Source organism: Aythya marila (assembly GCF_965140915.1).
Source record: "Aythya marila genome assembly, chromosome: 3".
NCBI lineage: Eukaryota > Metazoa > Chordata > Aves > Anseriformes > Anatidae > Aythya > Aythya marila.
The window spans coordinates 41,506,833-41,530,617 of NC_139044.1; the positions used below are offsets into that span (position 1 = coordinate 41,506,833).

The 23,785-nt window shown below is 43.4% G+C and overlaps 2 protein-coding genes across 2 annotated transcripts in view; one reads left to right on the plus strand and one right to left on the minus strand.

Annotated features, from left to right (window-relative positions):
- The window catches only part of MAP3K21 (mitogen-activated protein kinase kinase kinase 21), a gene marked incomplete at its 5' end in the record, with an annotated part of 43,185 nt that extends 31,543 nt beyond the window's left edge, over positions 1-11,642 (minus strand). Inside the window, one exon of the mRNA XM_082756158.1 lies at positions 10,844-11,642. Coding sequence (XP_082612284.1) covers positions 10,844-11,642 — 799 coding nt within the window. The remainder of the gene's footprint in view (positions 1-10,843) is intronic.
- Positions 11,643-14,127: 2,485 nt separating this feature from the next.
- The window catches only part of PCNX2 (pecanex 2), a 151,987-nt gene continuing 142,329 nt past the window's right edge, over positions 14,128-23,785 (plus strand). The window contains exons 1-3 of the mRNA XM_082757622.1: positions 14,128-14,289; positions 20,264-20,469; positions 22,262-22,379. Of these exons, the coding sequence (XP_082613748.1) occupies positions 14,137-14,289; positions 20,264-20,469; positions 22,262-22,379 (477 nt within the window). The 5' untranslated portion in view covers positions 14,128-14,136. The remainder of the gene's footprint in view (positions 14,290-20,263; positions 20,470-22,261; positions 22,380-23,785) is intronic.

Consider the following 23,785-nt stretch of genomic DNA (forward strand, 5'->3'; position numbering starts at 1 on the left):
TATGCAGGAGGCATTCCTCTACCTCTTACTGTGAGACTTCACCTGGAGTACTGCATCCTGCTCTGAGACACCCCCCTCAACATAAGAAGGATGTGGACCTGTTAGAGCAGGTCCATGAGGATAGTCAGAGGGCTGGAACACCAATGCTACGAAGACAGGCTGAGGGAGTTGGGGTTGCTCAGCCTGGAGAGGAGAAGGCTCTAGGGTGACCTTATAGTGGCCTTCCAGCACCGAACCTCCAGGTTTATAGGAAAACCGCGGAGTGGCTTTTTACAAGGGCATGTAGTAACAGGACAAGGGCTAATGTTTTTAAGCTAAAAAAGGGTAGATTTAGTTTAGATATTAGGAAGAAATTCTTCCCTTATAGGGTGGTGAGGCCCTGGCACAGGCAGCCCAGAGAAGCTGTGGGTGCCCCATCCCTGGAGGTGTTCAAGGCCAGGCTGGATGGGGCTTTGGGCAACCTGGTCTGGTGGGAGGTGTCCCTGCCCATGGCAGGGGTTGGAACTGGGTGATCTTTACGGTCCCTTCCAACCCAAACCATTCTGTGATTATAAGGATACTGTGCTCCACTATCCTATATGCCCTTTTGCTACATACATTCTTTAATTAAGAAGTTAATCACTTCTTAATTTTCATACTGAATTGAAAGCATCTCAACAATTTGTTCTTAAGTATATTTATTTAAAAACATCTAGCTTAGAAAAAACCCTACCTCACACAAGCCAACATATATTTAAGAAGTCCTGAACAAAGTGTTCCTAACTGGAAAGCCAAAACAAGACAAGACTTGACAGAAAATGTCCTTGATAGCAAGAATTTACAAATACACACCAAACACATAAGAAAAACACATCCCATAGTGGGCCATGTGGCACAGAAAAAACAGGCAAAACATTAGAATGACGGAGACTTGCCTGAGTGTCTGGAAAAAAGGAGGAGAAAAGAAGAGAGAGGAGCGATTTCAGCAACTGCAACATACCTTACATCACCATTTTTTTGCTTCCCCTTCACTTCTTTAATAACCATTATTAAAGCAACTTTGGGCAAATGGAAACTTGAGAGAAAGAAGCAGTTTTAACAAGTTATTGGCACACACTGCAGATGCTGCAAGTTATTTTCCTGCCTGCCATCTGTGCTTTACCTGCTATTCTGATAGTTCTGCAACACAAAACAGAAATTTCTGTTATGCCTTAAGAGGAAGTACCAGAGGTAACAAGCATTTATAATTAGACATTCAAATAATTACCAGTTTAAAAAGTAAATTCTGAAAATTGAGGATTTGGACGTTGCACTAGAAAAAAAAAAAAAAGCAGATTGTACACTAAACGTTCAAGTCCTTTGTTTAGTAAAATACCAGGATTAATTCTATTTAAATTTTGCACTTAAGGGTTACCACACTACAGCAATCCCTCCACAATTTTACAATTCAATAGAAATCAGTCCACACTGAAGCTTACTTTTAAAACTCACAGCACTCGTTTACACTGTACCTACCAGGAAATTCCATACTTATTTGAAACACAGCAATTACTTTGTTTTCAAGTGAGCTTTTAAGGTCTTTCTTCTTTGCTTGTTACCAGTTTTTAAAAGGCAGCTATGCAATAAAAACAGTGACCAAAATGCGGGGAGATTAGAAAGAAATGCTAAGAGCAACTAGGAGCAATAGTTTGGTGGTAAATCAGTCATTCCTGACTAAAAGAATTCTTTAGTTTCAAGCTCTACAGAGTAGAGTGAGTGCTTATCCATTCCTTAAAGATAATCATCTTTGTTAGGAAATAGTGAATAATTTATTTTTCTTAAGCAATTCCTTTCTATTCAAAAAAAAAAGTCAAACCAGAGCTATTATACTCAAACTGCAAAAGGAGAGTCATAGCCAGTACTGAATTCATGAGGTACAATTCCCTCCAAAATAAATTTTCAGAGAATGTGCTAATACCTCCCTTACTCCAAATTCACAACCTGGACATTTTCTTCAAATTAAACCAACATATGCTATGCAGCATACCAAATTCACAAGGCCAATGCAGCTGAGGTTTGTAACCTCAGAAATGACACCCAGAAGCAAGAGGTTACCTTCTTTTGGAACCATGCTAACAAATTAACTTTGCTATCATTAGTCAAATCACCTGCTCAATAGTTAATTTTAAAAAGCAAGAATATTTAATTCAAATTTCTTTTGGATTTAGATTATCTTCTTCCAGTAAATACAAAATCACTTGCTATATTTTTTATTTCAAGCTAATCAGGAAAATCCACAGCTTCTGAACACATGAAAGCATTTACATAGTTGACATACTTTTCCTGAGTGTAACACACTATACTTGTCAATTATGTACTTCCTTGTTACTTTACTTTTTGTGGTCCATATCAAGCTGCATTTGCTGTGCTTGTTTTAGGATACTTTATGCACAGAAGTACCACTTTGAAATCAAAGATAGGTTAGAAAAGTTTTAAATAAATGTATAGACATACACACTAAAAAATTAATTAAATCAAAACACATTCTACCTTTAAAGGTGACTTACTAATGAAACTGAAGTATAAGGGTGTAGGCTGATGTCAAAACCAAGACTGTAAGAGCTACCTATCACTAAAATACATATCTTAAACTCCTCTTCAGTCATGGCCCCTCACCTATTTCAGTTAGTAGATCCAACTCTTTTACAACTAGGTATAAAGATGGAAAAAGCAGCAAAGCTGGAATCTATTATAAAATCACCTTTGATGAAATTTACTATTGAAAAGAATCAGCTGAATAAACTCAAGACAAAAGAATTTTTTCCTGTCCCTTTGAAGATGCTTACACTATGAAAAATTAGTCCAAGAACCCAAACAAACTCTGGTTGTAGACACTTTGTCAAGTGTAGGCACGTAGTTCCCTGAGAAACTCATCACGACAAATGAAACCCCTTTAACATCATTTCTATGGGAGATTTTAATAAGCTACATTCCATAAAGGTCTTCAACTTTGATCATCAGTTTCATCTGAGAATTAAAGCAATTTATTTTAAAGAACATTTAAAAGAGTCTTGTTGTTTTAAAACTTTATTTTTTTTTTTTTTTGCTAAACTCAGACTGTTTCAAAATAAATCAGGAGAAGAAAGACAAATTTTGAGCCCACTTCTTTGTTTTTCTAAATACAAAACTTGGCAGAAAAAAATATATCAAGTTTTTGTTAAATCCTTGCGGCTTCCTCAGTAGCTGAGGAGCAGCCTCTCGCAACTGTGCGTTTCCAAGAACTCTAATCTTCTTTAATAGCAAAGGCAAAACGTGTAATTTAAAATGAGTACTTTGCAAGCTTGGCAGCACTCTTGGGAAGAGAAAACCTGCTCTTTTATCTCAATTAGTGTAGATTCAGCAACAAGTTAAAAATGATAACTTTTCCTTTTGTATGATACATTAGGAGAAAAGAAATACAATTAGTTTCAGGCATAACAATGACATTAATCCTAGTAGAAAAGAAAGAGAGAAAACAACCCAAAAATACAGAACCAAAACACATCCAGTTCCAGGAGTTACTTTGTCCCATAACAAACCACAGAAACGAAGCAGTCACTCCTGCATTTTTCAGAGGGAGGGCCAGCTTATCAGCTCCGAGTTAATAGCACACCTGCCAAAACACAGATTTTAGTAGCTACGAAGAGAACAAAGCATGATTATATAGCCAACACTGGCATGTCTAGGATTGATTTAACCGGAGCTATGACCCCACACAAAAAAGGTTAAACCTGGCAGGAAGAATACTTATGTGCTGACATTATACACTATTTTTTATATATACTTATATCTAAATTCATTTTATATATAAACCCATGGCTTTCAGAGGTGCTAAGTGGGTCAAAATTTATAAAACCACTTACTGGTAGCTGCTGATGTGGGGAAAAGCTCTGGTAACATGGTTAAAGCGAGGTAAAAACTGTGAAATTAGTTTTAAATGGTCAAATCAGGAATGTAAGTTTATGACACCAGTTATTAGCTTGGTACTGCTACCATAAACAGTTAAGTCACTTGGTCTTCAATGTACTTCTACATACATTTTTATTGACTTCAATACCATAATTTTACCTCTGACAAGAAAAAAAAAGCTTAAAAACAAACAAATCTGCACTTTTTATAAGCATTACTACTGAAGACCACTGAACTGAGGTTCAATGTTTCAAATTTAAACAGATCATCAAAAATAAAGAAAATCAAGGGCAGAAGTCATCCATGCTGCAAATACTCCTTGCAAACATTCATTCTACAAGGCCACAGAACTTGAAACACTGAAGCATGTTTAGAAGAAAGTTTATGCTTACTGATAAGAAAAATAAAAGGCTGCAAACAAAAAGCCATTATCTTCTAAGGTCAAAGAAACCACAAAATAGCATTCAACATCCAAGTACAGTTCAATGATGTGTTACTTCTTCATTCTTTTAAGTTTGCAGAACATAACTATGAACTTAAAATACTTAATCAGAAGGTCCAAACACACGTACTGTGCTTGCAGTCCCCAAAAGTGGTGGAGAGATACACAACTGGAGCTGAAAACTCAATTAGCTCTCACATTTTTTCTAATGTTGGCTAACACTATCAATGCCCAAATCGCAGTTATACTTTTGTGTTATGTTTGTTTAATGCAATACCTCATCACACAAGCCTTACAGTCAGCATGCAAATTTCTTTTCTCAGTGTTTAGGGGAAGGAACAAAATTATATGATTATTTTAACAGCATATGGGAGCTATTTAGCTGCCTGATTTTCCACCCCCAAAACTGCCATTTCAGAAAACACAATCAGAAAATCTGCAAGGTGCAGACTAGGATGTGATTGCCCATGCTGGGCAAGAAGAGGTCTCCAGAAACCTTGGTCCAAATGCACCTCTTGCGGAAGCCTCCCAGGGAGGAGTCCAACAGGCAGCAGGAGGAGACAGACTTCCAACAGCTGTAAAACAGCTCATTTGGTGTCTTACAGGAGACAGAAAAAAGACAGGGGGAGGAGAAAGACATGAGAGATGTGAGATTCAGAGTGAGATATTATATATATATATATATACACACATATATATTTATTAACTATACTACCCGTTGAAGGACCAGAATCTTTACCCCAAGTAAGAGAAAGAAACAGTATATTATTTTTAAATGCCAAAACACCTCCTTCCCTTGGAAGTTAACCTCTATGACATTTTATCACTAGCTATTTCTACTGCAGATGGGGAAAGCCACAGCAACCAGCTATTTAAAATTGTTCTTCATTGAATTCTAGTATCTCTTTCTGAACACAAAAGATAGAAAGTATTTACATGCAGCAAGTAAATGTATCAAGTGAAAATATAATGGGCATAACACAAAACATTTCTTTTGATACACTGTGTCTCAAGGCTGCTAGGCCTTTGCTGCTCCCACAGACTCCAGCAGGCTGTCAGGGTCTCTAAAAATAGAGAAAATAAAATCCCTATCTACAATAGTCAGAGCACATCAAATACTGGGAGCAAGGTTTTATGAAACAAAGCAGAACACTTTCAAGTGATATAACGATACCGAAGAGAAAAACATACTTGAATTCAATGACATGCTAACTTTTATAGTTCATAACCTTCAAAAGAGATGCTGTTCTCCAAGCTGATGAAATCCGGCAATCCTACAGTTTGCATGAGGGTATTTTTTAAGAATACTAATCAGACAAGATTGCTAAAACCAGAGCTCCTTCCTGCTCCACATACCCAGGATGCACGACCAGTTTTTCTGTTGCAATGCAGCAGCATTATCTTCACAGCACAGCACAAGGCAGGGCTACTTAAACTCATACAGATGGGCTAGGAAGCTGGTAGACCTGGAACAGTTTCTAAGCTTTATGTAATTTAAGTAATTAAGAAGAGTAGCGTTTAATTACCATGACTTCCTATACGAACACAGCACTGAACACTAAGGCAGAAGAATTTTAAACTGCTAACAAATAAGTGGCTCATGAAACATCTACAGAATTATCTATGGACTGAGCATCTTCCTAACCAGAGGACAATCCAGCATATAGTCTAGGATCAGCGGTCCACTACCTGTGGGCTAAGGGTCTTCTTTAAGCCAGCCTTCCTGAATTTGGCCCCACTATTTTATCTGTCTGTCAGATGAAATACTGAGAGCATAGCCATGTTCTCGGAGCTGTCAGGTTCCTTCGGGCTTCATGGAAATCAGCCGTCTTACAGAAGAGGACACCCGTCAAGTCCACCAGAGAAATGTTCTTTCCTCTCCAGATATTAGAGATGCCAGCCAGTATTGCCACTTGAGTGGGGAGCAAGGCTACATGAGCTGTTTTCATACTGATGACAGCAGATGCAGGCTGCTACAGGAGGCAGCAGGAAGGCCCTAGTAGTCTGTGACAGCGAACATCCCAGGGAGCAGAAGAGCAAAACTATCATGAGTGAGAGCATCACAGGGAGGTGAAGAAGATGCGGGGCACATGCCCGCAGAAAAAAACAAAAACACTTTTTTAAAAATGTATTATATCAGGTGAGCAGTAATTGTCTCATGGCTACAGAAAGAAACAACTCCAAGTTTTGCTGCCATTAGAAGACATCTTGGGACTTTATTTACAGACACAGAAAGTTAGGTTGAAGCTCGAATTTGCAGAAAAGAGTCCTTCTTCAAAACTACCAAAACCAACTGTATTAATTTCATTTTGATTTTTTCTTCATAACTGCTCCTTAGAAAACACTGCATATTCAAGCACTCTAATGTACAAGCAATCCTTACAGCTTTACTTGTGATGTCCTAAGTCTTCCCTCTTCGAAACAGAGCTAGAAGACAAATTCTGCACCCCAGTGATTTCAGAATAAAATTGGTTAAGATACCAAATAGAAATCTGATGTAAAACTTTTCATCCCCTCACACAACAGCTAGCATAATGTTGCTGGGTAAAGAAGTTAGAGGGAAAGTAGATGTTGCAGATCTTTGAGAACATCTCCATCTTATTTTAAGGGAGTTTTAGCAGCATGACGTGAGCAATTTCACTACAAATAACCTATAAAAAAGAACCAGAGGTTATTTGTCCTTGCTTTTCCTCAAATTCCAGTACACCTTCCCTCAAAGTTATTGTGTGAGATTAGTTTGAAGAATGCTACATTGAAGTGGATTGTCCAGCTGCAGTTTCACTATTCTGTTGTATGCTTGATTCCTTCAGATTTCAAGTATTGCTTTCATTAGCACGGTCACATCCACAGCCTTATTCAACAATCCTTGCAAATCAAGCTGTTCTTGACGATATCTAAAAGCCATACAAACTCAGCACACTTCAGAGAAGTGAGGGCTGCAATGGACCCTGTGATACTGGAAAAACTAGTGGAAGTCACAGCAAACCAAAGCCTGCTCACATATCCATCTCTAACAAACGAATACGGAGGACTTATCAGTATTATGCCAGTACACTGAATCTGCACCTAATCAACTTTGTGCTTTACCTTGTACTCATGGATGTGTCCACGCCATAAGCAAGACATTCTGAACTTTTTGTAATGGTTTCTGCAAGTACACAAAGCCGCTGCACTAGAGATAAAGCACATTTTTAGGCAGAAGTACTGCACAATCTGCAATCAAGCCCCAAACCACAAACCTCTGCTTTCTCTAGACTTCAGAAGGTGAAGCCTAGCTCGTTTTACCTGAACATATTAGTAGCTTTATTCAGACTCCAAGAAAAGCATCAGAAGAGGTGGCAGCAAGCCCCTAAACCACCCCAGTTAACAAAAAAGTTGCCCTTTGAAAGAGTCATCAAACCCACTGAGAAGTGCAACCCCCCCCAAAAAAACTCATGTTATTACTAGCATCCAGTCTTGTACATGATTTTATTTTCAGTAAAGCAACTTTTTCTTGATCAACTGGCACGCTTAATTGAGATTATACTTGTACCTAGGAGAATTAAGAGTTAAGAATGTTAAAGTTTTTTTTTTTTGTATTTTTCACACCTTAAGATACCTGCATTTCATTCACATTATTCTGTAATTCAGAATTCCTTGACTATCAATGCTGATTTGGAAAATCTCAAGTTTTCTTTTAAATTTTTCTTCAGATTTTAGATAGGTAAAGTCCTCCTTTTCATCCTTCTTTTAGATCATCTTCTTAACCTGTAAACTATATCTAAGAACATAAGAACTGCTTGTTAGGAAGATGTAAACTATGTTCTCAAAATAGAGTGTGTTCTTTTCCAGAGAAACTTCTTACCTTGTCACCTGCACAAGTTTTTATAAAGCACCCACAGCTAATTTGCAAATCACCATTAACGGCCATGTCTATGCTTACTATATTTAATTTCATCAGACCTACTTAAAAGCTGAGTGCTCTTTACAGCTTTGTTTTGTCTACTTCTGAATAACCACTAAGTAAGGAACTCCAGAATTGAAGAAACTCCAATACCAACAAAAGCCAAGAGTAACCCCCTTAATCCCTTGTCCAGCCCTCATAAACATTGCTGGTTTTTCTTTCAAATATTGAAAACATTTCCATGTGTATTCATTTATTGCTTTGTCAGAAACAAAACCTTTTCCCACCTCCTAAAAGGAGCCCAAAGAAACATGTGCATACAAACCTAGCTGGCCTCTAATGTCCACAAAATAATAATAATAAAAATCTACTGATCTTATTACTACTATTCAGTTTGTGGCACCTTCTCTAAACTGTCACGTCAGTGAACAGCACTACATATACTGTCCTACAGATCCCAACTCCAGGGAATGGCTTGGAGAGAAATCACATGCTTGCCTTTGTCTATTGCCTGCCAACCACAAGTCCAGACATATATCCTTTCTGGATCAAATAAGCTGATGGAAGGGGCTAGAAAACAGTTCTTACTTATTTGTTACGGAAGAAGTTTGGTGAGCATCCTGTAGCACTCCATATCAAGGGAAGTAAATTTTCCAATTTCTTGTCTAAGGAAGAAAAATCCCTTATCAGTGAAAATCAGTAAGCCAGAACGAAACGGACACATTGGCATAGTACCTGGCATTGACTAATGGAGAGCAGTGAACCCCATGGCTAACGGTCCATGGATAGCAGCAAGGAGCAGACAGATCCTGTGGCAGAGCCCTGTCTGTGGCTACAGCCATTGCTAAGCTGCTGCCATCCACGCTAGCAAGTCAGCCAGTCACCCCTGCAGTTTTCTACTCCCAGCGTGTAAGGCTGGAAAAGGCAGCAGTAACAGAATGAAGGGAAGTCCTGGATGAGTGGACAAGGGCCGTAACAGTACACACTGTCAGGATTTGCTGCCATTTTAAATTCATGTAAAATTGTTGAACTTAATGACTACAGCATCACTACCGTATTACTGACTTCCAATGTTATCTTTTAGTTGATGATCAAGGCTGTCTGCAAGCTTCACCAAGATAAAGAAATGCGGGTGAGAAAACTAAGTGGCTAAAGTTAATTGCATGTGCAACAGTGGTTAATAATGAAAGAAGTGAATAAGCGCATATACTGAGGTTGTAATTAAAAGCACATTTTTAAAACGCTCTGCCATTATCTACATGCACAGAGGTGATAATGGTAATCAGTTCACAGCAGTCACCAACTCAGCTCTAAGCACTATGCTAAACCACAGGGTTATGAATTCATTTCAGATATGGACTTTGCCACCGTCAAACGAGGAGGGTAGTGTATTCTGTCTAAGGAAAGGCACATGTACTAAAGGTGAAGCAGCTCAGTCTGAACAGAGCAGCAAACTAGGAGGACACAAGCTGCCTGCTGTCAGCTGCATATGATTTAAGGCGTTGGTCGTGACATCTGCCAGGTCCTAAAGCAACGTTCCAGGAGTTCATCATCTTGCACTACAAACAGAACCACAAATACAGCTGAGCTAGGTCCTTTCTTTATCAAACAAATAGTGAAAGTACTCTCGGGAACAGTCCCATGACTGAGCCTTGTCTTAACAACCCATGCATGATGACCTTCAAGGCATACTGCAAAAGCCTTTTAAACAAAGTGCTTCCAACTTGAATGAAGCTTTTTCATTTCGACTTAACTACTTAAGGATGCCCAACTGAAAAAAAAAAAAAAAAAAAAAAAAAAAAAGCAACACCGCTGCACATTTGGGCTGTTCAGAACAAAAAGGAAAGGCTGCAGAGACTGCTTCAGCCATTTCTGTATGGACTAAGATTTCTACTTTCTGGTCACTAATTTGAAACAACCGCAATGGCAAGTCATAAACACCTCTACCCCAGCAAACCAGTGTTCAAGCACAACTCTCTTATATGCTCCTGTCTCAGCTCCAGCAGCTGGATGGAGGATTCACTAGGCACGAACCGAGTTAACTCCCTCACTCTTTCAGGTGTTCTTGTCCATGCCAGAGGCTGAAAGCCAACCTGGCAACCGCACAAAAGTTCTTACTGTTTTTAAGCTACTGTCTTTTCTGCGGCAATGCTCCCTACGCAGGTGAGCTTTATCAAAGCTAGAAACACAGAATGTAAAACAAAACCACGTGCAAATGTTCACAAGCGATTAACTTTGCGAAACCTGCCTTCGGAAGTCATAGTAAGCCACGGCCTTGTGAAAGCAGAAGTACCGAACGTGTGCGAGCGAGCAAAGGAGTCTCGTGAATCTGCAGCCGTGACTGTGCAAAGATTTCATCCCGCTTCCCTTCCGAGCGAGCTCCCGCCCGAGAGGCCAGGACTTTGCTCCGCGTGTTTTTCCAGCGAGCCCTTCTTCTCCCCAACCTACCCGGCTGTCAGCTTTTGGGACAGCGCTGGGCGAGCCCACCGGGCTGTGACAGCTCTCTGGGAGAGGTGGGATGGGGGCACGGCGCCCAGGCCGGCTTGGTGGGCAAGCCACTGGTTTTTGGGCAGCAGCGCCGTGCCCGGCGGCCCGTGGGCAGCGGGACTCACCGTTGCTGGACTTGAGGTCGCGGTGCAGGATGGGGACGATGGCCTGGTCGTGCAGGTAGAGCATGCCGCGGGCGATCTGCACCGCCCAGTTGACCAAGACGTGCGGGGGGATGCGGGCAGCCCCGGGCCCGGCCGAGGAGGAAGAAGAGGACGAGGAAGACGACGAGGAGGCGGCGGCAGCGGCCAGGGCCCTGTTGAGGGACCCTCCGCGGGCGAACTCCATGACGAGGCAGAGGTTGGGCTCCCGCAGGCACACGCCGTGCAGGGCGATGATGTTGGGGTGCCGCAGCATGGCGAACAGCCGGGCCTCCCGCCGCACGCTCTCCGCCGTGGCCGTGATGTCCTCGTCGGGGTCCCGGCGCGCCGCCTTCACGGCCACCTCGCGGCCCCGCCAGGTGGCCCGGTACACCTTGCCGAAGCCCCCGACGCCGATCACCTCCCGCAGCCGCAGGTGCTCGAAGTCGATCTCGGGCGGGCTGCCCCCCGCCGCTGCCTCCTCCTCCTCCTCCTCCTCCTCCCGTCCATCTCCGCCACCGCCCGGCCGGCGGCTGGCGGTCACGTAGTTAGCGGGGAAGATGCCGAGGCGCTGCCGGATCTTCCCCGCCCACCACCCGTCGTCGCCGGACACGGCCGCGTCCTGCGACAGCACCTCCACCACGTCCCCGCGCCGCAGGCTCAGCTCGTCCTCGCCGCTCGCCTCGTAGTCGTACAGCGCCGTCCACAACGGCGCCGGGGCCGGCTCCTCACCACCACCACCACCGCCGCCGCCGCCGCCGCCGCCGCTCCCCGGCGCGGCCATGGCAGCGCGCTCAGCCCCCGCCGCCCGCGGGGCGCCCGCCCGGCCGCATCCCCACCTGCCGCCGCCCCGCCCCGCCCCGCCCCGCCCAGCCGGGAGGGAGGGAGCGAGGGGGAAAGGGGCGGGGACAACGCGGAGGGGGCGGGGCCCGGCCGCCGCCGCCACCGCCGCCGCCGCCGGCCGGGAGGGCGCAAGCGCCGAGCGCTGGAGGGCGGGGGGAGCGGAGCGGCGCCGCTCCCCGCGCTGCCGCCGCTGATTGGCCCGCGGGAGGCACGTGAAGGGGGGCTGTGGGGGGGGTGTGGCTGAGGAGGGGGTTAACGGCCACAACGGGCGGGGAGGGAGGGTGGTCAGCATCAGGGCTCTGCCCGCTCGGCAGTCGCGGGCGGTGCTCGGGGCTTCGCTGGAATAAAGGCTGAGGTGGTGCTGAGGAAGCCCCGCTTCCCTAATTCCGCTAAGGGGGACGGGTGGCTTACACGCGGCGAGCTTCCTCCTCCAGCCCTGCTCTGCGTCCACCCTGTGAGGCCCCGCGTGGCTCAGCCGCTTCTCTAGGGGAAAAAAAAAAAACCTGGAAACAGCACCTTCGCCACACCTGCTGTTCCTGGGTCCAGGTTTTCCACATCCCGTCTGGAAAAAAGTCATTTTCGAAGCACCAATACTTGTCTTGAAAGCTTGAAGGAAGTGTGTGGTCTCAGGGACGTACTGTCTTCTCACCAACGCTGTGGGAAGCGCTGTTGAACAAAAACTTGTTTTCATCTCTGGAGCCCACCGCTTTGTCCCACCAAGCCCAGCGTTCTGGATGAAGCTGCAGCCAAGGGATGGTTTCCAGAGGAGGAAACCGAGGTGGCTAGAAGAGGCTGGGGGAAGGTGCCAAACCACATCACCTGGTAGAATTAGCAGGCGCGATGAATGCTGCTCGAGTTTTCACACCAAAACCCGCACCCCGAGTAGTGCACGTAAACACAAAATTTGCAACTGAGTATCCCAAGACTGAGGTTCCAAAATAGTCATGCAAAATTAAAATTACACAAAGTTAATAAGTTCCTTTTTATCCCACAGCCTTAACCGTGTCTGCAGCTCTCCACAAAAGGCGAAAATTAGACAGTGACTTACTGAACCGTGCTAACCAAAAAGAAAGAATGCAGAACCAGCGTGTCTATCGAGTCTTTTCCCATTTCCTTTAATATAAGAGAATGCCTTGCAGCTATTCAGAGAGATAATTGCGAGCCTTTTCCTTATCTGCATAGTTGCCTTATTATAAAAGCCATAAAGTATGTTGTAATACAAGCGTTCTGCCACACAAATTCCACCTTGAACTTTATCTGTTATCCGAAGGAATCTGCAGGAACTAATTAACTGTGGAATGTTTTGGGTCAGGCGAGGTATTGGTTGCAGCAGAGCGAAAAGTTTAAATATTTATTTAGAGCTGCTCTTCCAAAATTTGCTCCCCGAAGTACCACGATGCACGAGCTCGGGTCACCCTGCGTTCGGGTCACGCTTCTTGTTTCTGCAGCACCGGGCACTCCAGGCTCTCGGTATGTGATTGCTGTCCCCAGGTGCTCTAATAATGGAAATTACTTTCCAGAGGACGGCAGGAGGCTGCTGTAACCTTTCCCATGGCACCACCTAGTGGAGTCGTGGTTCCCAAGAAGGCAACGCGGGCTGCTGAAGGTGAAGGGCGCTGCTCAGCGCTCTCGAGGGCTCTGCGGTCACGTTTTTCATCCTCCTCACTCCGCTGCAGCTGCGCCACGGCCGGGACACGTGCCCTGGGCTGGAAATGACAGCGCCCTTCGTACCCGCAAGTACCGATGCACCAGCAAATGCTCGGTGCCAACGTGAGCGAACATCAGATGAAGGAGAGGGGCAGGATTTGAGGACGGGATGGACACACCGCCCTAACGGGGCACAAATTGCATCAGCTGCACTGAAGCGCTCGCCACCTGGGGCTTCCAAATCACGCCCGACATGAGTCAGCTGTCTCAAAAAAAAAAAAAAAAAAAAAAAAAAAAAGAGAAAAGTTCGGAAGAAGCTTTCCAGTTCCGCCTTTCTTTCCCCATCTCTGCTTTTCGGAGGTGCGCGCGTTGTCATGTGTCAGGATGCACAGGGAAAGCGAGCTTTTTTTTTTAATTATTTATTTATTTATTTATTTTTTTCTGCCAAGCCAACCGCGTGAGTTGTCACGCAGCACAGCCGGTATTTATAGGGGGCTAACTGCAGATGCAGGAGGACTGCGCCCTCCTCCCCGCTCCCTGCCCGTCGCTTTGGCGAGGTCCCGGCCCCGTTCCCGGCCCCCCCCCGGGCGTGTCCCCGAGCCCCCCCCCCCCCAGGAGCATCCCGGGGGCGGGCGCGGGGCGGGGCGGGCGGGATGCTCGGCGTCGCGGGGCACCATGGGAGAATCCGCGGGCCCCCGGCATGGCGGCGGCGGCGGCGGGGGGCGGCTGAGGGGCGCCGCTGGCGGTGGTGGTGGCGGCGGCGGCGACGGGGGAGGCGGGGGGCGGCCATGGTGTCGCCGGCGGCGCGGCTGGTGGTGCAGGGCGTGTGGGCGGCGCTGACCGGCGGCTGGTACCACGACCCGGAGCTGGGCGCCTTCGCCAACAGCTGCCACCTCTATCTGTGGCTCTTCCTGCTGACGCTGCCGCTGGCCATGCACCTGGTGAGCGCCCCGCCGCCGTGGTGGGACCGGGAAGGGCACCCCCGGCCGGCGTGGGGCTGCGGGGAGGGGAAGGCAGCAGCCGGGCCTGTGCCCGGGGTGACCCCCGCGGGGACAGCTCCAGCGCATCCCCACCTGGCCCGGGCTGTGCTGCTGGAGAGGGAGGATAAATGGGGGAGGCTGGGGCCGAGCCGTGTGCGCCTTGCTGAATGTCACCCTGCTGTATGTCACCCTGCTGTGTGTCACCCTGCTGTCACAGCGCTACTATGCACCGTGCCCTTTGGGCTTGACGTAGCAAGGCGGTAGTTTTATAACTGGGGCGCGTTTGCCTGACTTTAGTACGGCTTTCCTTGACAACTTGAAAGTTTACTCCAGGTGTGTTCTCCTCCTGTGCTAGGAAAGCCTAAAAATAGTTTGCTGGATCATTGCGTCTGTTCATTGGTGTGTTCTTCAGTGACTGTAGCTGTGTACTGCTTCTGTTGGTGAAAATTGCCATTCATCTCACATTGACTACTAAATTCTTAACAAGTTTGTAGGTTTTTTTTTTTTTTTTTTTTGGGGGGGGGGGCAAACATTCTAAAAAGGTCTTATCACCCTACATAGTCAGCTATGGGCTTCATTTTCAAAAGCAATGAGCATTCATGACTCCCTCTGCAATCCCAGGGAAAAGTCAGTCTTGTGTTTTTTAAAAATCAATCAGTGTACTTTATTTTGTGGCATGGATTGTGCTCACTCCCTGTAAGAATGGTTCACTGAGTTCTTGCACCAAGGTAACAGTGTATTTTCTTCTGATTAATTGCACCTCTGCCTTCTGCAAGCCAGCAGGAACCTGAAGTTGTAGGATTTACTGCCAAAGTGGTATGTGCGATTGTAAGAAGGAAAAAAAAAAGGGGGGGAAGAAAAAAGTAAGGGTTAACTTTTCCAGTTGGTGCTAGTAGGTTTGTGTCTGAAAGAATGTGTATTGCCTTGTGGGTAATTTCTGTGCTAATACCCTGGAAGAAGGCATGCAGGGGTGCACAAAAGAACACTGGACCTAGAGATTCTAGGTTAGACGTAACATAGGAAATTATTTAAAGAGAGAGAAGGACACCTAACTTATCTACTGAACTTCTCACTTTCTCTCTCCTGGGTTTCATCATTGTCTATCCTGATGGACTTGCTTTTTCTGCAAACTGGCCAACTTTGTGATGAATCATCCGGTTAAATGCAGGACTTATGTTCTTGAGCTAATGTATCGCAATGGGAGTTCTTTATCCTTGATAAGAATAATGCATTTATTATGCTGCCTGCTCAAGTAATGATGTCCTCAAGTATTTGCTTTCCTGCTTTTAAGTGGTTGGGCTTTGTAAACTTTGTGCAAGCCACATATTCTTGCCACTTAGAAAACTGAACCTGCCATTTAATTAAAGGTTTTCTTTGGGGAATTTTATTTATAATGTTTGACAGTGTTTGGGGTGGTAGTTTTGTTACACACTTACCATTAGTAGTTTTGGATTCAGCTTAAGCAGTCACAGATATCTCTTGAAATGGCAAAGTCAGAACAAAATAGAGTACTAGTACTAAAAATTTTCCTTTGAATTGGATTGACTCAATCATGCCTTTGTCAAAGTCAGAAAGTCTCTCTGGAATGGTTTGATTTGAATGAACTGGCAAAATTCATCCGTCTCCTTTTAGGTTTTTCACACTGGCTCGGGTGAGATATGCTGACAGTAGCATCAGGGAGCTTATAGTATCAAGTTGTTTCTGTTGTGTGGATGGAGGATTTCATTCTCTAGCACCGTCAGCATAGCTTACTTTGGTTCTAGTTGTTCCAGTATGAACTTCCCCGTCCCTGAAAATGCAGATCTCTGTTTCCATCTCTCCCTCTTCTTTCTCGGTTTTCCTTTGTAGTAGTAAATATACAATTAAAAATGTATATTGAAAACTCTTTGGAGCAGCACTGCTGCTAAAATCAACTTTCAAAATCTTAGTGAGATCTCTTTTTGCCATGTCGTGTCAAACCTCATAGCAGATTATGAATTAGTTATTTTATTCCACCGAATAGCCCAGGGTTCCCAGGTGTCGTGTGCAGGAAAGAAGTGGTGCATGTTAAACAAAGCCACGGGGCTGCATTCAGCCCCAGTGCAACACCACTGAAGCAGAGAGATGGCTTTGGGGATGCTTGTACTGTAGCCTATTGTACAAGCTGCAAGGCAGTGCAAGTTCACATTTTGGTGAGTCCCTGAAATGGTGAGAGTTTCTTCTGCCTTTTGTTGGACAGCAAACTCTTGAACTTAAAGGGTTGTGACTTCTTATGCATTAGGTCTTCAAATCGTGCCATGATAGGATACATAGAACATGGCAGTATAAGGGTGTGGGCATGTAAACAAATTACTCAGAGGTAAACTGTGATAAAAGTTGCAGTGGGTTGGCTGCTCTCAGTCCCTACTTTCTCTTTGTCTCTCCATAAAAGTAAGGAAGTGTGTGCCTCTAGGACAGAGAGCTAAGCTACACCGTTCCTACCCTATTTACTGTGAGGTAGAATGCACACTGAAATCTGAGTTTACACCCCTGGGCTTTGATGTGCTACCTGTTTTTCCATGCTCTATACTGCATTATGGACGTACCTTAGTTATTAATTCAGCTAAAGGAACATCAAAATATTTATCTTTGGCTCCAATACTATTATCTCCCACTCTTTCTTCAGCAAGTGTGACTGTAGTGGCTGACTGCACATTTGTTTGGCAGCTGACTTGTTTCAGTTCTGTGGCACACCGAGTCCCAGGTGCAGCACCGTGTACCTTTAGATGCACCAGGTGGGTTACATCTGGGTCTAACCAACTCTAAATATTCCATCCAATTTACAAGGTGTGGTAGTTTGTTCAAAGGTTACATGCCTTTAACTTAGGAAATACCTCAGTCACCTCTACCTTTGTGCTACCCAGATAACGTTAGCAGACGCACCGAGAAGTTGGCCATTCCTCTGGGAGTGATCTCTGGGCAGGCAGAAGTCCCCGGCAAGTGTCCTGCCTGCATGGGCAGGACAGTCCTGCTGCATTTGCAATAGTAAGGTCACATTTTGAACATGTGAACCTGTATTGTTGCCCATGGCCACACAATGTTCTGGTTTGGGGAACTATTGGAAAACAAAAAAGCATGTTATAGTGGAATATTTAATTGCACAAGAGGGGAAAAAAAAGCTACAGCTTCCACAGAAACCCGTGGGATGCCATAAGATTGCTTTTTGATTAATTTGTATTTTTGGTATATTTTTCTAGCTTCTAATAAGATGTCAGCTCAGCTGAAGCTTTTCCTGTCATGGGGGCAACATTCAAAGGGCAAAAGAGCCATGCGTGTTCCTGTTGCAAGCACGGGAGGGGAGGTGTGCTGCTGGGGCCTGCTCCCGGTGGGGCTGTCGTCTCTTGCAGTTAGGTGAAAGTACCCAAAGAACTGAGAAGTCATTCAGCAGAGAGGGTGGAGAGAGATGATGAATACACAGCCACATGGTGTGATGATAAAACCTCGTTTCCATAGGAAATGAGGCTAATTATAACTATAGTACATCAGAAGCAAATCTATCATGTAATTCCTCAGTGGACTATAATTTAATTCCTCCTTAGCTCATTCTGGTAGCTTTCACATAGCTGTACCTGGGAACACCAAGCACACTCCTGACACCTCTACCTTATGCAAGAGGCCTGATTCCAAAAACCCAGAGCTTTCCATTCCCACCTTCATCTTTCTCCTGACTCCCCACGTGGGCTGGGAGCAAGCTGCCAGTTTGTAGTACTTAGCTTGCGCCAAGATCCAGAATATTAAGGATCTGCTGGCCGTATTTACATCTATGTATGTGCATGGGTTTTGAGTTGTGGGCTCTGTGGGAAGCACTGTATGTTGGGTGGACCTGCAAGGGGGAGCACAGGGGGAGGCACAGAATGTGTGTCTGGGGGGTCTGCTCATGAGGCAGGGACGTGGACACGTGGCACTTAGCATTAGCCCAAAGCACTCCTCTCCTTCCCTCAGAAACCTGGGAGCCTCTGGTGGTTTCTCTCCTGTAGCGCCCTCTGTACAAGCATAGATTGCGTTATTGGAAGTTGATTTTTGTTGTGTCTGCTTGAAGTTATATCATATTTATTAAGCTTTATAAGTGTCACCTACGAAGCCTTACTACTTTTCTAGTGACTCATTCTGTGATGTTATTTAAGAATGAGTTTTTTAGTCCACGATTTTTTAGCATATAGTTGAAGAGATTTCCTGGAAAGTGAACACATCTCTTTGAAACAAATAGTTACAGGTAATTGGATGACATTCTTTGTGGAAGCAAGCGATTTTTAACTTGTATTTTGCAAATACGTTAGTCATACATTAGTCATAAGATTCAAATTCCTGAACCTTATCCGCCAAACTTTCTACCTTGAGAACTCTGGCTTGCAAACGGATCCTCTTTCTGGCCCAGATTCAGTAAATGACTGAAGGGTATGCTTAGTTTTGGTGTACACACAGTGCCATGAAGCATTCTTAGCAGACTAAGCCTCAACTTGTAGAAAGTCGTGTCTTTCTTATTAGATACTGTTCGTAATACCTACCTGCTAGATAGCTTCTCTGCTTCTATCCAATAGACTCTTTGTATGTGAATCAGAATAGTCCTAAAAAGGACTTGCCTGAAAACTTTCCCTCGTGTATTTTGAAGGTAGGAAGTCTTGCTAAGCCAAAAGTGGCAGAAGAGTAGCTATCCTTGCTTACGATAACACAGAAATGATTCAATATACTCATTTCAAGGTCAAGATAAATGCAGTGACATGTTCTAGAGATGAATTAAGCGTGCCTTGTTCCCTTGCCTTCCCCAACTATGTGGGGGTAGTGCAATTCATTTCTGAATCTGAAATTCTTTTTGCATCCAAAGACTCCTTGATCTGCAAAGGTGGTACTTAAAAATGATAGATTTAGGGCACAGAGTGAGGATCATTCTTAAAAATTAATTTAAATAAACTTTTAGCATGCCCTGAGCATTGGAAATCTTCTTTTTAGTCTCCATGACAAATTGTGCAGAGATATAATAATGCTCTGGAAAAAAAAAAAAAAGAGAAAAAAGGAGATGAAACGTGCTGTGCGAGTGCAGCTGGATTAAAACAATATGTAAGGGTGTTTCATGAGTACAACGATGAAGGCTTTGGCCCTTCAAATGTAACTGCAAGTATCTATTGCTGTGACTTTCCCTTTACGGTAAGGAATTATTTACATAGGAAAGTGCTGTTAGTATGTCATGTCAGTGCAGCACCAATGTCTGTAGTTGAACTATAATTCACTGTAATGACTAAGAGAGAGGGTGCCCATCACGGATCAACAGGCACAGATCAGACAGCTGCGAATTAACAATTATGAACTATAAAAATAAAAATCAAAGAGGCTGCCTTTACAGATGCATTTTATTCATTTGTGATGACTAGTTCTGATTAATTATGTAAAATTCTTCAGAAGTAAAGATAATAGGAGACATGCTGTGAAGTGTTGGAAAAAGCAGACGAAACTACAGCATTTTACTTCCAAATCATAGCTTCGAAGCAGGGTAAGATGACAGATTTTTTCAAAAGGGGGTCCCCATTTGTGAGTAATTAACGTTTCATTATGCCTGCATTTCTGTAAGTTCAGGAAAGGCTGCATTATCCTGGGAATGGAGTATTGTAAGAGTGTTTCAACAATGTTTGTTAATTGTATGCTTTTAGTGATTCTGTTCAGAAAATAATACTACTCGTAGCTAATCAAAAGAAGAATAAACCTTCTAGTATGATTTGGAATTTGTACAAATCTTTAGAACTTCTTGGTGAGCAGAATTCACGTCTGCTGCATGGAGATGCAGTACTTCTTGTGTCTGCAAAACTCAGTAGGGGTACAAAAAACATAACAAGAACTAAAGATTTTGAAAATGACTTTAAAGATTCTAGTAGCATCTTCTTAAAGTAAACTGTTATGATGATGTCTTTATTATTCCTTTCTGTAGGCTTTTCCAGCAAATGCTGTTACGGCTTTCGCATACTGCAGCTCAGTGACGGTGTTCTTCACAGTAATTAAGGTGGTCAGTTACCGTCTGCATCTGATGTTTGATAAAGGAGAAGTAATTCAACAGCAGATCTCAAGAAAAAATGGAAGGCAATGTAAAGATGCAGAGGTCCCAAAAGGAAACACAGTTCAGCCCTCAAATCGTAGGTAAGGTTTTCGTTGTACATTAATGATACACTTTGTAAAACTGGTAGGTTTGTACTATGGTTCTGCATAGCAGAAATGCCTGCTGACTGCAGGAAAACTCCTTATGGTTTTGTGAGGAATGTCACTTAAAAACCTGCTTAGTGCTTGAATTCTCAGTGGCTCCAGCCACTGTGTTACAACTACAGAACTTCAACTGAGAGCTCTGTGTAAATGAACTTTTTGTTTGGTTTTTGGTGTGTTTACAGTTGCTACTGAAAGCTCTGCTGCTGCTCTGTGCGAGCTATGTATTAGAGGATTTGTTCTTGTACCTCTGTGCTGCTGTTCTTTTGTGTCTTTACATACATGTATACACGTCTGTGGCACGCTCCTAGCAGTGACGTTGCTGGGAGTGTCGAAGTCTGCCTGCACAAAGACTCTTCTGAGAAATGCTTCTTATGAGTCAATAACCATACAGAGGTTTTGATTTAGTTGAAGGATGCCTTTCAGGCTCTGTTTCTGTTTAGTTCTCACCAGCCCGCAAAGCTGTTCCCTGTTTACGGGTGTCTGATACAGTAATTTAGGAGGCTCATCTGTTCTAGGTTGGCTCAAATTTAAACAGAACCTCCCTGTGTGTTTTCCTTTTGGTTGGCTAATGAAATAAATGTAAACTTTCATTATCCTGCCATTGTTTTGGTTACAAATTAGAGGTAGCATCCCTTGAAACCTGCATGTTAAGTCACATAAGGTGTTCCTTATAGGAGGTCACAGGCACAGCAGTATGTTATCTATCTCTTGATCAGAAGATAAATGACTTAATTTTGACTAGCTGGATGACAGAAGTTTTAAAACAGGCCTTGGTAGCAGGCAGGTTGGTTGAACAAGTTTTTGAAGCCAGCTAGCTACAAAAAAAAATTCTGGGGAAGGTAACTGAACTGAGACCCCAGGGAAATAATTTTGTAGCTTATGGGTAGCTGTAGGGTCTTAAAACTAAAATTGGAATAACAAAAAACACTTTTTGACATTTTGTCATAATGGTGATTTTCTTTTCCAGCTAAATTTTTGTTGCATTATACCAGAGAAAGAGAACTTATTGGTTCTTGTTAGTAGGTCTTGGTCAAAAATACTTGCTTACATCCATGGAAAATCTAATAGAAAATGTGTGAAAAGAGTAATGAATAGCTGAATGCATCCACCAAGAAAATGATTAAAAAGTTGCCTGTAGCATATATTTCTCTTGCTTAAGATGAGAGGAACATCTTTATTTTGTCATCTGATGGTTATATTAATGCACAGTATGCATTGCATTTCAAACAGCTGTTTTATGGGGGATTGTAAATAAGTAGACAGATAAAACAGTATGTATTCAAGGGTACAGTAAAAAGATGTAAAAACCAGGAATTGCAAAAGGAGTAAGGAATTGTACATTTAATAATAAAATAATAAAAAATAGCCTTTTGTGCCAATAAGTCTGTGCATTTAGCAGGCAGGCTGAATGACACTGTATGTACATAGGGAGTTTGGAGAGATGTCATTATATTTCTCATAGCAATGTCCTACTACTTGTGAAGGCACCATGAACATTCTACATTGAGTGATTTATTTATTTAGCAAGCTCTCTTGGAGAGGGAGAATAGGCAAAATAGATCACAGCGTTTTTCAGCCTTGTACTTTTAAACTGGAGGGGGAAAAATATGCTGGCACTTCATCACATTGTGTGCTGTTCCTTCCTATTCCATTGTTATTCCTTAGCTTCTCAAAACTTAGGGTGATCTTCTGTGGTTATAAACATTTGGTTCCTTTTCCCCTTTTTCAGCAATAACACTAGGGATAATGGTGTAGTTGGCGAGATCAACCAGAATGACTCTACCCCGACAACTCACGAGAGTTCAAGGGTACAGGATCTCCACTCACAGAACTCATCTGGACCAATGGTTAGTATGCTTCTCTGTACTCAAGTTTTCACTCTGTGCATTACGCAGCTTACCACATAGACTTTTTTATGGTCAGGTGCTGACTGCTTGAAGCACATCTGCCCTGAATTGGAAGGGTACTTCCATGAATATACTTTGTATAACCACTGCTGTTGGCCAGCCTTGGCTTTGTCCTAAAAGTTTGGGTTTACAAAGGCATGTCTGCTATAGGTAATTCTGTAAGTCATTAGAAACCTTTGAAAATCTTGCTAAGAGCAACTAGTTTTCATGACTGCTTTGAGAGAAGGGAGAAGCTAATGCAATCAGAGCGGTCTCTCGTAACCTCAGAACGAATCTGCTCCTGGAGTATTAATAACTTGTTTTTGTTTAACTAGACTTATGCTTATACAATAAACACTCAACATGTACCTTCGGTATTTAAACAAAGCATAAAAACAGATTTTAATCTAGGGGATGTCTATGTGAGTTTAAAAATGCATGTATTCCAAGCCATTGTCCATGCTTCTAAATCAATTAGTGTATGAAATAATGAATGTGATATTTGTAGATCTTGTTATTAAAGGAAAAAAATGAGATATCCTTGAAGTCTGAAAAAGGAAGTATTCAAAAATTAAGAAACAGAATGAACACTGTGTGATCTTAAGCTACTCCCCACGTACACTGTGATAAAATCTTTAATTATGTGATCCCATGCTATTTTTTCCTACAGGACTTCTGCCTCAGTCAGTACAGAGGATGGTTAGCAATCTCTGAATAAGTAGCTATTTGATACTTCATTCTGTCTTCCTTTTTTTTCCCTCTGTGTCCCTAGTTATAGCAAACTATTCAAATCCTGGTTTGAATCAAAACTCTCTCATTTCCCTAGAGTGTTTTTACCTTTCTGTAGCATCTGTTTGGTTTAGAAACATTAACGGTTTTTCTTTTATGAGCTATTTTCCACCTTGTTTCTGTCCTAGTCCCCAGTATTCTGGTATTTGTCCAGTCTGCAAACCCATTTCTTCTGGGGATCTTGTCTGAGTCTCCCATTTCCAAACATGTAGGTTGGATCTACTCAACTAGTCAAACCTTTTCTTGCCTACAGGATACCCCCATGAGATTTTTGGGAGATAACAGCTGTTTTTTCTTGGGTTTGGTGTATGTTAGCCTGAAGAAATCCATGTTATTTTTTCCCAATGACTTTTATCTAGTTCTCCATTTAGGCTGTTGAATTTTAATCCCAAAGTGTTTCTCTGGAGTATTGTCTAGTCTGGGGCTTTGCTGTGCAAAACAGACATTGACCTGCTGATGAGAACGCATCAGAGGCTACCAAGATGGCTGAGGAGCAAGGTGCATGATGAATGAGGACAGGCAGATTTTTTCCTGTTTTAGATGTTTTTATCCTAAAGGCCAAAATCCATGTAAAGCTA